Genomic DNA, 16,394 nt, shown 5'->3' on the forward strand with positions numbered 1-16,394 from the left:
TGCGGATGCTTGCGATTTTCACGCAGCCCCATTCACTTCTATGGGGCCTGCGTTGCGTGAAAAACGCACAAAATAGAGCTTGCTGCGATTTTCACGCAACGCACAAGTGATGCGTGAAAATCACTGCTCATGTGCACAGCCCCATAGAAATGAATGGGTCCGGATTCAGTGCGGGTGCAATGCATTCACGCATTGCACCCGTGCGGAAAACTCGCCCATGTGAAAGGGGCCTTAAACAGTTACAGAATGGGGATGGATAAAAATGCTGGTGTCAGATCCCTTTAATTTTCAAATCTGCTAGTAAAAATAAAATGTAGAATATAAATTGCTTTACTGGCGAAACTGAGACATTTTGTTAGAACGGTTTTTACGCATAAAGCCTTTATTTGTCATTTTGGTTAGGACACAATGCACCGTTACCAAGTACAACTTCCTGAGCATACAAGAAGCTTAGTTATCACATCATTATACCTGTCATTTTATTGTCTTCGTAGGGACAGAGAAATAAAGTCTGATACATATCTCACGCAAGCAAAAATATGAATAAAAGGGAAGCTGCTGGTTGCTAAAATGTAGAAATCATATTGGAATACTAAATACAGTGAGCACACAGCTTCTACAATGTGCAGGTGGGTGACGTTTAACTTAAAGAGGTATTCCGGTTTTAATGATTTCATGTATTTATTTAGAGAATAAGCAGTTATTCAGTTTTCGAAAATGCATGTACTTAACTTTTTGCTCGCAGACCTTTATTATATCCGCACAATAGCCTCTTTCTAAAGAAAAAAAATGGTAGGGTCCATATTAGTACTGTAAAATGCATCCGTGGGAGATCTGAATAGGACTAAAGATGGCGTCAGTCATGTGAACCTAAAGCATGTCATTCAGTTAAGTGTCCAGATACAGTATCTAACTAGTGTATAGTAGTTTATTGAGTCGCAGCAAATATATATACAGTACAGTATAGCACCTCATCAAGTGTCAGTGCAGAATCACATCTCCCTATGTCCCCTGTATGTGTTGTGTTTGCAATTTCTTTTTTGTACAGTTAACTTTATTAACAACATGACAACATCACCTAGAGACAGGCAACCATTTTACATATCACCTGGAAACAGGCAGCCATGTAAACACACATACAGTAAAGTAGTTGTTGTAATAGCTATAATGGTTTTCACCATTAGTCCTATGTAGCTATCCCATGGAAGTGTCCTGTATGCGGACCTAACCACAAATACAGTATGTCATGCTTGGGATGTCACATGACTGATGCCATGTTTCAGTTAGGCCATGGGTGCATTACACAGAAGTGACTGATTCATGAGCTATACCATTCTGCTGTGCAGATAGGGGTCTACAACCTGATATAAGAAAGGTGTGTAAGCAACATTTTAAATACATGTATATTTGAAAATTGTATAATTCTATATAGTATAAACAAATACATAAAAAAACAAAACAAAAAAAAAACTGAATACCCATTTAAGATTTAACACAAGATCTATTTAATAAAACAGCTTATTGCTAATGTCAGTGTAAGGATACTCCAGATCTGTAATCACAACTATAGATGAGCGAAGAGACTTCGGATGCTACATCCCAAGTCGCTATGCTAAAAAAAAAAATTTAAATGCTGTACGGAGATCCTTCTCCGTACAGCAGTAGAATGTACTGCCTCCGATGAGGCGAAGTCATAGACAATGGGGGCATATCACTATGTCTGATAGGTGCAGGTTTCCTACACCGAGAACGGAGCTGGGAGAGCAGTGGCTGGAGGACCCCGGATTTTAGTCACCGCCAAGCACTCTCCCCGTACAAGTGAACGGCAGTGCACCGAGCCGTCCCCATAGAAATGAATGGAGGGAAGCTGCACATGCGCAGTGCGCCCTCCACCACCTTTCCCCGTTCCGTTCTCAGTTTAAGTGCGGTGGTGAGACCCGCACCTATCAGACAATGGGGGCATATCCTTGCGATATGCCCCCGTTGTCTATAATGGGCCAACCCCTTTAATTACAGTTCGGTTCCAGGTTCTGAAGTGGTATTTCACTGTAATAATCAATTACTGAAGTTATTCAATGAAGTCGCGTGCGACTTTGTGAAAAACGGACTGTGTCTCATTGGAGGCAGTACATCCTAATACTGTACAGAGAAGGATCTCCGTACAGCATTTTAACAAATATTTTAGCGAAGCGGCTTCGGATGTAGCATCTGAAGCTCACTTTGCTATCTCTAATCACAACCTTAATGCTGGCCATACATGTTCCACTGAAAGCTATCCCTTCCGACCCCCATATACACAAATGCCTGGCTCATGCATGCATCCTCAATAGAGAGCCGCTGTCTGAGATGTCTTATCTTCCTTGAGAACATCTGCCATCAGAGAAGAGTCGGGGCTCTGGACATTAGATGGTCCTGCTGAAATTGGTGGGTTCAGCCGACATTCATCTAACCTGTATGGCCACCTTGACACCAAGTCTACATAACTGAGCAGGGTTACCGTGCTGGTCACTACTTACATCCACATCAGTTTTCTTTCTTCAATTTCCCAAAATCTCCTAAAAAACTACAAACCATAAGTAAAGATATACAGTAAGAGGTTATAAAAAAAAAAAACCCTGACAACTAAAACAGCCTTTAAGAAGATATATAACGTATGGTGACATGTGTACATCGAAATGATCCTTCTGTATATTTTCTACCTTGAGAATATTATTGCTATAAGAGACGGCTGACCATGTCCTTCATGGCAGCTTAGATCTGTGCTTTAGGTGCTTTTCCTATAGAAAACAATGCTGAAGAACATATTAAATGTTCTGCAATTCAGAGCTCTAAGGTAGTGCCGCAATTATACTGCCAGGTGAATATTGCAAATAACCAAAAGTATTCATGTAAAAGGTGACAGTAACTGGTTACACGGGCGCGAGGAGCAGTGGATAATGCTGCAAAGGTTACACAAACGTAGCTCTTAGGAGACAGAAGAAAAGGTCCACCCAGAAGCCGATATAAAACTAGCACTGAGGTCTTACTCATAGCCCAGTCATTGCATAATGGTGGCTGTCTGGTGCCAAACTGCACTGGTGCCATACTGGAAAGAAAACACAGGGGTCTTTATAAGAAAACGATGTCATCAGCGTCCTTCTGTATGGGCGCTACTACCACGCTGTTCTATGTAATTCATCTTGTCGGGAGGATATGAGGTTACCACTGCAAGAAAAAAAAAGAAAAAAAACATAAACCATATATTACAGAGATGAAATAGAAATAGCAGCAGCTCAGCCACAAACATGTTTTAGGACATCCGAAATTGCTTAGTTCAAAACCTCGGCTACTGTACGGAGATCTGTCTCCGTACAGTATTAGAATGTATGGGCTCCGATGAGCCGAAGTCAGTTATTCACGAAGTCGCGCAAGACTTTGTTGAATAACTTTGGTAATTGATTTTTTAAGTGGAAAACCACTTTAAAACTTGGAACTGAATTCAGCTTCGGTTCCGAGTTACCAGTCAGAACCGAAGCCGAGTTCGGTTCCAACATTAATTTAACCTAAACTATGATCAAATTGCTTTTTAGCACAAAATAAGAACAATGCAATAATAAACATAAATTGCCCCCAAAGGCATCCATATCCTTTAAAGGGGTTGTCCAGCTCCAACTACATAGCTCTGTCAACTGTGTAGTCGACAGCGCTTGTAACTGCAGCACCGATCCCACTGACTTGGGAGCAGCGCTAGAGTAACAAGCTGTGTAGTACGGACACTAGAGCTTCACCCAATCAGCTGATCGGTAGGGGTGTGCGGTGTCTGACCACTGCGAATCGGCTAATGATGGGCTATCCAGAGGATGTATCCTGAGTATAGGCCATCACTTAATGAAAGCTGGACAACCCCTTTAAAGAAAGTAAAGTAGTAGTGGTAAAGTAGGATAGCTTTTTGAAATAAGGCAATGCCATCAGACTAACCGTATTTTCAGTACCTAAAGGGGTTTTCCAGCACTTTTATATTGATTTCCTATCCTCGGAATAGGCATTAATACCTGATTGGTGGGGGTCCAATACCCCACATATCTGACAATCACCTGTTCTGCAGTAGAACTACACAGTCCTGTCCATTGTGTAGCAGACAGAGGTGATTTCTACAGCACTGTTAGCATTCACTGTAATGGGAGCAGCACTACAGTAACCAGCTCCAACCAGTACATTGTGGACAGAGATGTGTAATAGAAAAGCTGATTGGCAGGGGTGCTGGGTGTTGGACCCCACCCATCAGATATTGATGGCCAACCTTGAGGATAGGCCATCAATATAAAAGGACTGGGCAACCCCTTTAAATAGCAATTACCTAATATAATGTTAATAGAAGACACAGTATCAAACTCGTGCAGCATTTGATTATTGTATACAGTGGATATAAAAAGTCTACACCTTTAATGTGACCTATAAACTGTACAACTCAATTGAAAAACAAACTGAAATCTTTTAGGTAGAGGGAAGAAAAAAATCTAAAAATGAAATAATATGGTTGCAGAAGTGTGCACACCCTTAAACTATTACTTTGTTGAAGCACCTTTTGATTTTATTACAGCACTCAGTCTTTTTGGGAATGAGTCTATCAGCATGGCACATTTTGACTCCTCTTTGCAAAAACACTCTAAATCTGTCAGATTGCGAGGGCATCTCCTGTGCACAGCCCTCTTCAGATCACCCCACAGATTTTCAATCGGATTCAGGTCTGGGCTCTGGCTGGGCCATTCCAAAACTTTAATCTTCTTCTGGTGAAGCCATTCCTTTGTTGATTTGGATGTATGCTTTGGGTCGTTGTCATGCTGAAAGATGAAGTTCCTCTTCATGTTCAGCTTTCTAGCAGAAGCCTGAAGGTTTTGTGCCAATATTGACTGGTATTTGGAACTGTTCATAATTCCCTCTAGCTTAACTAAGGGCCCAGTTCCAGCTGAAGAAAAACAGCCCCTTGGCATGATGATGCCACCACCATGCTTCACTGTGGGTATGGTGTTCTTTTGGCGATGTGCAGTGTTGTTTTTGGGCCAAACATATCTTTTGGAATTATGGCCAAACAGTTCAACCTTGGCTTCATCAGACCATAACACCTTTTCCCACTTGCTTCTGCAGTGTTTTTGCAAAATTTAGCCTGGCTTGGATGTTTTTATTCGTAAGAAAAGGCTTTCATCTTGCCGCTCTACCCCATAGCCCAGACATATGAAGAATACGGGAGATTGTTGTCACATGTACCACACAGCCAGTACTCGCCAGATATTCCTGCAGCTCCTTTAATGTTGCTGTAGGCCTCTTGGTAGCCTCCCAGACGAGTTTTCTTCTCGTCTTTTCATCAATTTTGGAGGGACGTCTAGTTCTTGGTAATGTCACTGTTGTGCCATATTTTCTCCACTTGATGAGGACTTCACTGTGTTCCATGGTATATCTAATGCCTTGGAAATTCTTTTGTACCCTTCTCCTGACTGATACTCTTTAACAATGAGATCCCTCTGATGCTTTGGAAGCTCTCTGTGGACCATGGCTTTTGCTGTGGGATGCGACTAAGAAATTTTCAGGAAAGACCAACTAGAGCAGCTGAACTTTATTTGGGGTTAATCAGAGGCACTGTAAACGATGGCAGGTGTATGCTGACTCCTATTTAACACGATTTTGAATGTGATTGCTTAATTCTGAACACAGCTACATCCCCAGTTATAAGAGGATGTGCACACTTATGCAACCACATTTTTTTTTCTTTTTTTTTCTTCCCTCCACCTAAATGATTTCAGTTTGTTTTTCAATTGAGTTGTACAGTTTATAGGTCACATTAAAGGCGGAAAAAGTTCTGAAATGAATTATCTTTGTCTCATTTTTTTACAGCACAGAAACCTGACATTTTAACAGGGGGTGTGTAGACATTTTATATCCACTGTATATCTTGCTGTTTCTTCATATATTCTTGTAGTACGCCTGATGAAGGGACTGGTGATGTCTCGAAAGCTCGCTATGTAACATCATTACTTCTATTTTTGTTAGCCATTAAAAGGTATCAAATCTGCAATACTCTTATTTTGTTTCTCTTAATGAGAGCACTCAACTAGTTTTCTATTAACCCTTAAACGCATTGCAACGTACAGTTACATTGTGGTACGGTGTAAGGATTATGGAGCGGGCCCACATGCTGAGACCACTCCATACGTGGCAGATGCTGGCTGTGTAATCGCAGGGCCCCGATCAGTTGCCATGACAGCCTGGGGCCTTCGGAAAGTTCCCAGGCCTGTCATGGCTAACTGTCTGAAAAGCCGTGCATGAGACATGGCTTCTTAGGTAGCATATCAGAATATCATGTACCGCAGTAGTGTTCTATTACAGTGTATAGGACAATCGATCAGAAGATGTTCAAGTCCTCTAAGGGGACTAAAAATTACAGTTATAAAAAGTAAAAAAAAAAAGTAATAAACACAAAAATAACAATTAGAACTACCTTCCTTTCCCAATTTTACATATAAAAAAAGAAATAATAAAAAATAAAAACATAACAGGCATTGTCGTGTCCGAAAATGTGTTAACTATTAAAATATAAAAATATTTTTCCAGTCTGATGTACACGGTTACTAAAAAAATAAAAATAAAAATGAGTGATTTGAACAAAAAGTTGTATGTACCCGAAAATGGTACCATAAAAACTAAAGTTCACCCCACAAAAAACAAGCCCTCATACAACTCTGCAGACAAAAAAATAAAAAAGTTATTGCTTTCACAGTTAATGCTTCTCGGAAATTTGTGAGTGTGACATGGGGTGAAGAGGAATATTGAGGTGAATGGAATTCACATGCACACGGCTATGATTGGCTTAGAAAACGCGGACTGGCCGCAGCTCCCCTGACCCGAACTGAATGTATCATAGTGATTTCTGAAAAAGTCAGTTCGCATCTAATCGCTATTGCAGTGTATTATGATGATGGGGGTACACTGCAGTAGCCCCGCAATAAGTTTGTATCATAAATTAGTATGATACAGTTAGTTCGGGTGCCGAGGTTGGCCTGGAAGATGCACCCGACACTAGGATCACATTTCCAGGATCAATCACGGTCGCATGCATGATCACGGAGGTCATTTGCTAAGACCGGCTTTTTAGGCCGGGCTTAGTTTCCCCCTTGTGCTACTGTATGTTTCATCCAATTGATGACAAGGCGTACACATCTATGGCAGTTTCCAGGAGTACATGTTAGTAAACACGCCACCGCTACACCCCCTTTCCGCCCAACTGCTGAGCACGGTGTAAAACCGGTTAAAAAGGGACTTGCATCTATATTTCAACTAAGGCTACTTTCACACTGGCGTTTCTGGCTCCGCTTGTGAGATCCGTTTCAGGGCTCTCACAAGCGGCTCAAAACGGATCAGTTTTGCCCCAATGCATTCCGAACGGATAAGGATCCGTTTAGAATGCATCAATTTGGCTGCGTTTGGTCTCCGTTCCGCTTTTGAGGCGGACACTAAAACGCAGCTTGCAGCGTTTTGGTGTCCGCCTGACGATGCGGAGCCAAACGGATCCGTCCTGACTTACAATGTGAGTCAATGGAGACTGATCCGTACCGAACGCAGGTGTGAAAGTCCCTTAGTAAATGACCCCCAATGTGTTGCTTCCACAGTAGCACAGTAGGAGGTAGCTTGCAGCAGGCACGTTTTGTATTTTGCCCTTTATATGATTCTGATGGCATATAGTTTGTCTTTGTACACTGGTGCACTGTGGTGTCAGTTATGTCTCCTAATAGAGAAGTGATGGAACCCTTTGATAAATATAGTCAGTTTAATAAATCGCCACCTCCTGCGCTGGCACAAAGACTTGCAGCATTTGTGTCACAGACGTCGTAGGTGGCCTTAATAAATATGGCATTTGCACCAAATTACATCTTTTGACAATGCAATTACACGACAAAACAGGTGTAAGCGCTCTGATAAATCTCCCCCATATGGGTTTGTATTTCCCATTTTTGTCAAGGTGCCTTCTCTCTTTCTCCTTCCTTTTGATATTTCACTTGCTCCTCTCCTCCCCCTTTCTTCAAAAGACTTCCATTTTGATTTTATCCATTACACTTGCAAATTGTGCTGCCTCCTCCTCCCTCCCCGGACCCCTATTCTTTCCCTCTCTCATAGCCTCTCTCCCTATGTCTGACTGCAGGAGAAAAGAATCTAATGATGCTGAAAATTGATTCTGAAGCGTCCTGACAATGCTGTACATCTTTCCCCCTCCCCGCCTGCCATCTTTATGGCCTCCGGCTGTAAAAGTCCCTTTTACTCCCACTGGAGAGAGGCGGATTTATATCAGCGCGGAGGCTGCAACCCTTCTCTGCTGTGCCCTATTCCAGAGCAAGGAGGGAAAATGTTCTCCAAATATCACCTGTGTCTTGTGTAGGAAACTTCTGACAGGCAAGGAATTGGAAATCTGCGCCTCATATGTCTTACCGCAGATAATGTCTCATTTGTATACGGTATGAAAACCAACCTGCAGGCCAAAATGTCTACTTGTTGTGCATTTTCGGCTTCTGTGTGGTTCTTGATATGAATGATACGCGCTTTCTTACATTATGTATTACATCTCATAGCGTCTATATAGTCGGTTGCTCTAGCAACTATGACAAGTGTGACAACCTGAGCGATGAATGGGATCAATCTTACTCCGAAATCTACAAATACATTTGTGCGTGCTGTTTATTCGCGTCTGTATTACATTTGATGAGTGCCTAGTTTTTAACTGCCTTAAAGGGGTTGTCTTCACTTCAGCAAGTGGCATTTATCATGTAGAAAGGTAATACAAGGCATTTACTAGTGTTCTGTGATTGTCCATATTGCCTCCTTTGCTAGCTGGATTCATTTTTCCATCACATAATACACTGCTCGTTTCCAGAGGTTACGACCACTATGTAATCCAGTAGCGGTGGTCGTGCTTGCACAATATAGGACAAAGCGCTCTCGGCTACCAGAGAGGCTGACATATTTTCCTATACTATAGGACAAAGCTGTATAGTGTGTGCAAGAACGACCACCGCTGCTGGATTACAGGGTGGTCGTAACCTCTGGATCTGAGCAGTGTATAACATGAATGAAAAATGAATAAAGCCAATAAAGGAGTCAATATGGACAATTACAATACATTAGTTAGTGGATTGAATTAACTTTCTCTACATGATAAATGCCATTTGCTGAAGTGAGACAACCCTTAAAAAGGGTTGTGTCACATCAGCAAACAAATTTATTACGTAGAGAAAGTTAATACAAGGCACTTACTAAGTTATTGTGATTGTCCATATTGCTTCCTTTGCTGGCTGGATTCATTTTTCCATCACATTATACGCTGCTCGTTTCCATGGTTATGACCATCCTACAATCCAGCAGTGGTGGCCGTGCTTGCACACTATAGGAAAAAGCACTAGCCTATGTGTGTTTCCACGGACTCGGTCACCAGAGAGGCCGGCACTTTTTCCTACAGTGTGCAAGGACGGTCACCACTGATGGATTCCAGGGTGGTCGTAACCATGGAAACGAGCAGTGCATAATGTGATGGATAAATGAATCCAGCCAGCAAAAGGAAGCAAATGTGGACAATCACAATCTTGTATTAACTTTCTCCACATTTTTCTGTTCCAGCATGACTGTGCCCCAGTGCACAGAGCAAGGTCCACAAAGTCATGGTTGGATAAGTATGACTGGTCCGCACAGTCCCCTGACCTCAACTTCATTGAACACCTTTGGGATGAACTAGAATGGAGATTGTGATCCAGGCCCTTTCGTCCAACATCAGTGTCGGACCTCACAAATGTTCTTCTGGAAGAATGGACAAAATTCCCACAGACACTCCAAAATCTTTTAGAAAGCCTTCCCAGAAGAGTGGAAGCTGCAAAGGGGGTTACCAATTCCGTATTAATCCCTATGGATTTAAAATGGGATGTCATAAAATCTCCTGTAGCCGGAATGTATAGGTGTCCGGTGTCTTTTGTCCACATGACGTAGGCAACAGATAAGAAGCAGAGAGTTCAACGGTGACTGCTGATTGCGCCGTCTGAATGTCACATACTGTAGTCAAGTTCTTTTACCCTTGTCCACAGCTAGTATGGCTAAGGAAGGTTACTATGCGCTACCTTACCACTAAACAGCATGGTCCCAAATTCTGCCCCAGTGGAGAATTCAGGGAGCCCATATAGCCATGTTTACACACAAATGCAATTCGAGCACAGCTCTTGGCTATTTCCAATGGAACAGTAGCTTAAATGCTTGACCCACCGCTCCATTCATTCCAATGTGTACAGGGTACCCATCCTCATGATCGGTTGGGACTCCAGTGGTAGGACCTGTCCTGTGGATAGGGGATAACTTTGAACAACCGGAATACCCCTTTAGCAGACAACCCACAAATAGCACATCAACTAAAACAGGTAGACACAAGGCATACACAAGGTCCTCGATGTTGTATTCTTTAAAGATGTTGGCCACTTTCTGTTTATTTTCATTGACGGGAGCGCCGCACACTTCGCATTACACATTACATAGCGGCGGTTCTGTGATAAATCTGTCACAGATCTAGTTTGACCGCTTCTTGTCCACCCTCTCTCTGATTTCTCCTGACTGGACTTCTAAGCTGATTTATGCCCAATCAAACTTTCAATTGGCAGTTCATGTAATGCACAGACATTCTGGGTTTTTGAGAGTGAATGAAGCACTTTGTAGCCACTTGCCATTGATCTGAATGTGAGCCTACTCTCTCAAATCTATTAACTCATATTCCTTTGCAGGGTGTTACGAAGCAGATGTGGATCCACTTTGCCACTTGAACAGTGCTTGCCAGGGACAGCTGAGAAGTGGCAGGCACAGGTTGCCATCATAACATCGGCTATATGAAAATTTGTTTTCTCAACCCAACAAAACCTTTTGTGAGGTGAGATTTTCAAATCACCATCAGTGGTGTTGTGCAACAAGAATCAAGATCATTTCCATTCTGGTGTCCCTCGCTGCTGGCGAGAAGGAAAATCACTGTCTGAGGCAAATAACCGTTGTGGCCACTCCTTTTTTACCCCTAAAGAGCAGGCCCATTTTCATGTTTTCCTCCCCACATCCCAAGAGTCATAACTCTTAACTTTCCATTCACAAATTTCCATACTTTTTTTGTATTATTTATGGCACCATTTAATTTACCATATATTGTATTGGAAAACAGGAAAAAAAATAACCGGTATTTGTGGGATGAAACTGAAAAAAAAACAGAATTCTGCCAAGGTGTTTTGGCTTTAGATATAATATTCTTCACCGTGCACTAAAAATGAAATGATGCCCTTATTCTGCGATTACAGTGATAAAAATTTTGTTTTAATACTTAAAAAAAACTAAAAAAACTTTGAAAATATAACTTTTTTTTATAGTTCCGTCTACAGAACTGTATGAGGGCTTGTTTTTGGCGGGACAAACTGTAGTTTTTATTGGTATCACTGTTGTGGTACATAAGACTGTTTGATCAATGTTTTTCAATTTTTTTGGGGGGGTGCAAGGTGTTTTTATTTTTACAGAGCTCAGGAAAAATATTTTTATATTTCAGTAATTCTGACATTTGTTTAATACACTGCTCAAAAAAATAAAGGGAACACAAAAATAACACATCCTAGATCTGAATTAATTAAATATTCTTCTGAAATACGTTGTTCTTTACATAGTTGAATGTGCTGACAACAAAATCACACAAAAAAAAAAAAAAAAAAGGAAATCACATTTTTTAACCCATGGAGGTCTGGATTTGGAGTCACCCTCAAAATTAAAGTGGAAAAACACACTACAGGCTGATCCAACTTTGATGTAATGTCCTTAAAACAAGTCAAAATGAGGCTCAGTAGTGTGTGTGGCCTCCACGTGCCTGTATGACCTCCCTACAACGCCTGTGCATGCTCCTGATGAGGTGGCGGACGGTCTCCTGAGGGATCTCCTCCCAGACCTGGACTAAAGCATCTGCCAACTCCTGGACAGTCTGTGGTGCAACGTGACGTTGGTGGATAGAGCGAGACATGATGTCCCAGATGTGCTCAATTGGATTCAGGTCTGGGGAACGGGCGGGCCAGTCCATAGCATCAATGCCTTCGTCTTGCAGGAACTGCTGACACACTCCAGACACATGAGGTCTAGCATTGTCTTGCATTAGGAGGAACCCAGGGCCAACCGCACCAGCATATGGTCTCACAAGGGGTCTGAGGACCTCATTTCGGTACCTAATGGCAGTCAGGCTACCTCTGGCGAGCACATGGAGGGCTGTGCGGCCCTCCAAAGAAATGCCACCCCACACCATTACTGACCCAATGCCAAACCGGTCATGCTGGAGGATGTTGCAGGCAGCAGAACGTTCTCCACGGCGTCTCCAGACTCTGTCATGTCTGTCACATGTGCTCAGTGTGAACCTGCTTTCATCTGTGAAGAGCACAGGGCGCCAGTGGCGAATTTGCCAATCTTGGTGTTTTCTGGCAAATGCCAAACGTCCTGCACGGTGTTGGGCTGTAAGCACAACCCCCACATGTGGACGTCGGGCCCTCATATCACCCTCATGGAGTCTGTTTCTGACCGTTTGAGCAGACACATGCACATTTGTGGCCTGCTGGAGGTCATTTTGCAGGGCTCTGGCAGTGCTCCTCCTGTTCCTCCTTGCACAAAGGCGGAGGTAGCGGTCCTGCTGCTGGGTTGTTGCCCTCCTACGGCCTCCTCCACATCTCCTGATGTACTGGCCTGTCTCCTGGTAGCGCCTCCATGCTCTGGACACTATGCTGACAGACACAGCAAACCTTCTTGCCACAGCTCGCATTGATTTGCCATCCTGGATAAGCTGCACTACCTGAGCCACTTGTGTGGGTTGTAGACTCAGTCTCATGCTACCACTAGAGTGAAAGCACCGGCAGCATTCAAAAGTGACCAAAACATCAGCCAGGAAGCATAGGAACTGAGAAGTGGTCAGGTCACCACCTGCAGAACCACTCCTTTATTGGGGGTGTCTTGCTAATTGCCTATAATTTCCACCTGTTGTCTATCCCATTTGCACAACAGCATGTGAAATTGATTGTCACTCAGTGTTGCTTCCTAAGTGGACAGTTTGATTTCACAGAAGTGTGATTGACTTGGAGTTACATTGTGTTGTTTAAGTGTTCCCTTTATTTTTTTGAGAAGTGTATTATATAACATTAGTTAAGGGGGTGATTTAATGTAATTATTTTTTACTTTTTTTTTAAAAAAAAATTGAAAACTTTTTACACAATAACTTTTAGCCTTAAGGAGTTAGAACCTGCGATCTTCTGATCGGTTGTCCCACAGACCATAACAGATGACTATTGTGGTCAGACCTGAGAACCTTTAGCCGGCTCAGGGCTGTCATGGTAACTGATTGGAGCACCATGATTTTGCTGCCTCTGCCTAACCCCACAGATGCCACGATCACTATTCAGTGCTCCAGATGGCGACCAAAATGGTGGCCAATGCGACTTAGAATTTCAAAATGGCTACAAGATTTTGTAATCTTGTTGCCATTTGCGCCTAGACCCTCCGCTGCTCTGCCTCTTTAAGAAAAAAAGGATTTCATCCAGCAGACACACGCCGCAGACGTCTGCTGGGTGAAAATCCGCCCCTCACACTACCCGGCATAGAGGGTGGGCATGGCTTGGGTTCCCGCATCTTGTGCTCCCGCTTTCATCAGTCTGGCAAGTTTGGAGTAGAGTCTTTCACCTCACCCTGATTGGCTAGTAATTTTCCCACCCATCGCTCGCGCGGTCACTGCCCCTTCACGTGTATTCGCTGCTGCACGAACAACGCTGGTTTATTTTGGACGGTTGTGAGTCTCCTCCTGTGTCCTGCTCGCTGACAGGCTTGTGAGTGTGGTGGGTGCAAGCATCGCCTGTGTGTTGTCCCGGCTGGCGTGCACATAGATCCTAAGAAGGGAACTGGCCATGTTATGTGCTGGGTGAGTGTTTGCTGTGCGACAACTTTGCAAATAAAGTTACATGTTCTTGTGAAGGGACGTGCTTGTAGTGGCCTACACGGCGTATATTGACGCTGACCAGTCCAGGCAAACCTTTATCTTCAAAATGGAACTCCCTTTTAAACTCCTCTTGCCACACTGCATCAAATTGAAGATTTCTGCTTGCTGTTGGTGAATGCAGACACTCATGCTTACATCCAAAACCTGCAATCCAGTGGTAAATGCCATGCTTTATTTACACTGATACATTGTAATGGAACCTCAGCTGTTATAAGTAGAAGGTTAAGATAGTTTGAAAATAGTGAGGTAGTAACACACAGTGAATAAACACAAATCTACAGAGGCTGAAAACCCATCCTGGTGACAGAGCTGTTGGTTTGTTACAATGTGTCAGTGTAGCCTGGTGCTGTACTCCTGGTGAGGGTAAGAGGGGTTGTACCCTAGCACCTCTTAGTAGCTAAAAGGTTGGAGAGGAGAACATAGCATCCAAATCTAAATTATGTGCTTTAGGGCTCATACACACGACCATATGTATTTTGTGGGCCACAAAAAACGGATCTGCAAAAAATACGGCTGACATCCATGTGCATTCCGTATTTTGCAGAGCGGAACAGCTGGCCCCTAATAGAACAGTCCTATCCTTGTCCGTAATGAGGACAATAATAGGACATGTTCTATTTTTGGGGGGATTGGAAATACGGACATACGGAAACGGAATGCACACGGAGTAACTTCCGTTTTTTTTGAGGACCGATTGAAGTGAATGGTTCCTTATACGGTCCGCAAAAAAAACCAGAACGGACACAGAAAGAAAATACGTTCGTGTGCATGAGCCCTTATTCTGTCAAGGAAAGTTTTTTTGTTTGGATGCGATTCTCGAAAAAGCAGACAAGCAGCGGAGGCCTGAAAGTGAATGAGCCAGGACCCAGCACCTAGGGATTACCAACGCAAATCTGGCTAGTCTGACAGGTCATGGAAATTAGTGTACAACCCCTTTAACTGCGTGGGCTGTAGCTTAGAAAACCCCATGCCCCTAAGCATCCCAGCTATATTATATGTATTTTAAATTAGCCTCTTAAGGCTACTTTGACACTAGGAGGTTATAGCTTTGCATTTAGTATGACATTTCCCCCTTTAACCTTTTATAGATGAAAATAGCTTTATGAGGAGAAACCTGCTATTTTAAATATTCAGTTTAGTACAAGGTGCTCTTTAGCTGTCAGATACCCACCGCTTACTACGCGCCTTACCCCTGGGTCCTGGCGGTAAAAAGGTTGACATAAAATTATCGAGTATTTTAAGACTGAAACTACATCACGATTCTTGTATAGAAGACAAATGATCAATCTGTGGCTTAACCAACCTCCCATATACACAACAGGCGGTGAGTGGAGTAGATTTTGCTCCCCTAGCAGTCAATCCCGGCAATCAATAAATGTAATCAAACAATTAAGTGGCTGGGATCAGGTATACGTATCACACAGAGTAGCTTCTATATAGGGGCCGTGTGTTTAAGGCCTCTTGCACACAAACAGTTTTTCAGTTTCCGTTTTTTCTTTTTTTTTGTGTTCCGTATACGGAACCATTTATTTCAATGGAGCCGCAAAAAAAACGGAAGGTACTCCGTATGCCTTCCGTTTTCGTATTTCCGTTCAAAGGGGCCAGCTGTTCCGTTCCATAAAAAACGGAATGCACACGGACGTCATCAGTATTTTTTGCGGATCCGTTTTTTGAAACCCGCAAAATACTGAAAAAGCCATACGGTCATGAGAAAGAGGCCTAATTTCACAACTGGTGATTCTCAGACAGCAAAGTGTTACCAAGGCAGACAATCAGAAATGTTCTGCAGTAAGTGTGCTGCATGTGATCATAAATTGCTATAACCTGCTTAATGGACCTGCAAACTAACTAGGCATGGAGGTACATTTCATTTGACCCCTGACGGCTGGCACTTGCAGCATGCACCCCACACTGCAGATTTATAGGCACTCTGCACGGTCTGTACAGCGAGACATAAGGGAGATGCCTACCTGCAGAACAAGTAGGTATCTTTATATTCTACAGTCTGAGAAAGGTGTTTCAGATGTAAAGACCAGCACTGGAGACATATAACTGTAAAGGACAGGGATATGGTAGTACAGAGTGTCGTAAAAACAATGTGCTCAAACTACAGAGCAGATGGGTGATAGAAAACAAGAAAGAAGACGCCAGCGTGAACAGATCAATGGTTTGGTTCCAGCTGGAGACGGCAATAAGCAAATTGCTTGTGCTAAATGCTCCAGAATGCGTAACCGCTGCTCGTGTAGAAGAAAGGCTTTCTTCTACACGAGCAGCGGTTACACACCTTTGTGTGTAACACTTTTGCTAACAGGATCAGGCTGATTCTGGCAGCAAAAGTGTTACACACAAA

At 42.9% G+C, this 16,394-nt stretch overlaps 1 protein-coding gene across 2 annotated transcripts in view; it reads right to left on the minus strand.

Annotated features, from left to right (window-relative positions):
• Positions 1 to 748: 748 nt before the first annotated feature.
• CALCOCO1 (calcium binding and coiled-coil domain 1) overlaps positions 749 to 16,394 on the minus strand; it is a 165,159-nt gene continuing 149,513 nt past the window's right edge. For both annotated transcript variants that reach the window (XM_040425827.1, XM_040425826.1), the window contains exon 13: positions 749 to 3,204. In XM_040425827.1, coding sequence (XP_040281761.1) covers positions 3,199 to 3,204 — 6 coding nt within the window. In that variant the 3' untranslated portion in view covers positions 749 to 3,198. The remainder of the gene's footprint in view (positions 3,205 to 16,394) is intronic.

The sequence above is a fragment of the Bufo bufo genome, chromosome 3, assembly GCF_905171765.1.
Source record: "Bufo bufo chromosome 3, aBufBuf1.1, whole genome shotgun sequence".
NCBI classification, from domain to species: Eukaryota; Metazoa; Chordata; class Amphibia; order Anura; family Bufonidae; genus Bufo; species Bufo bufo.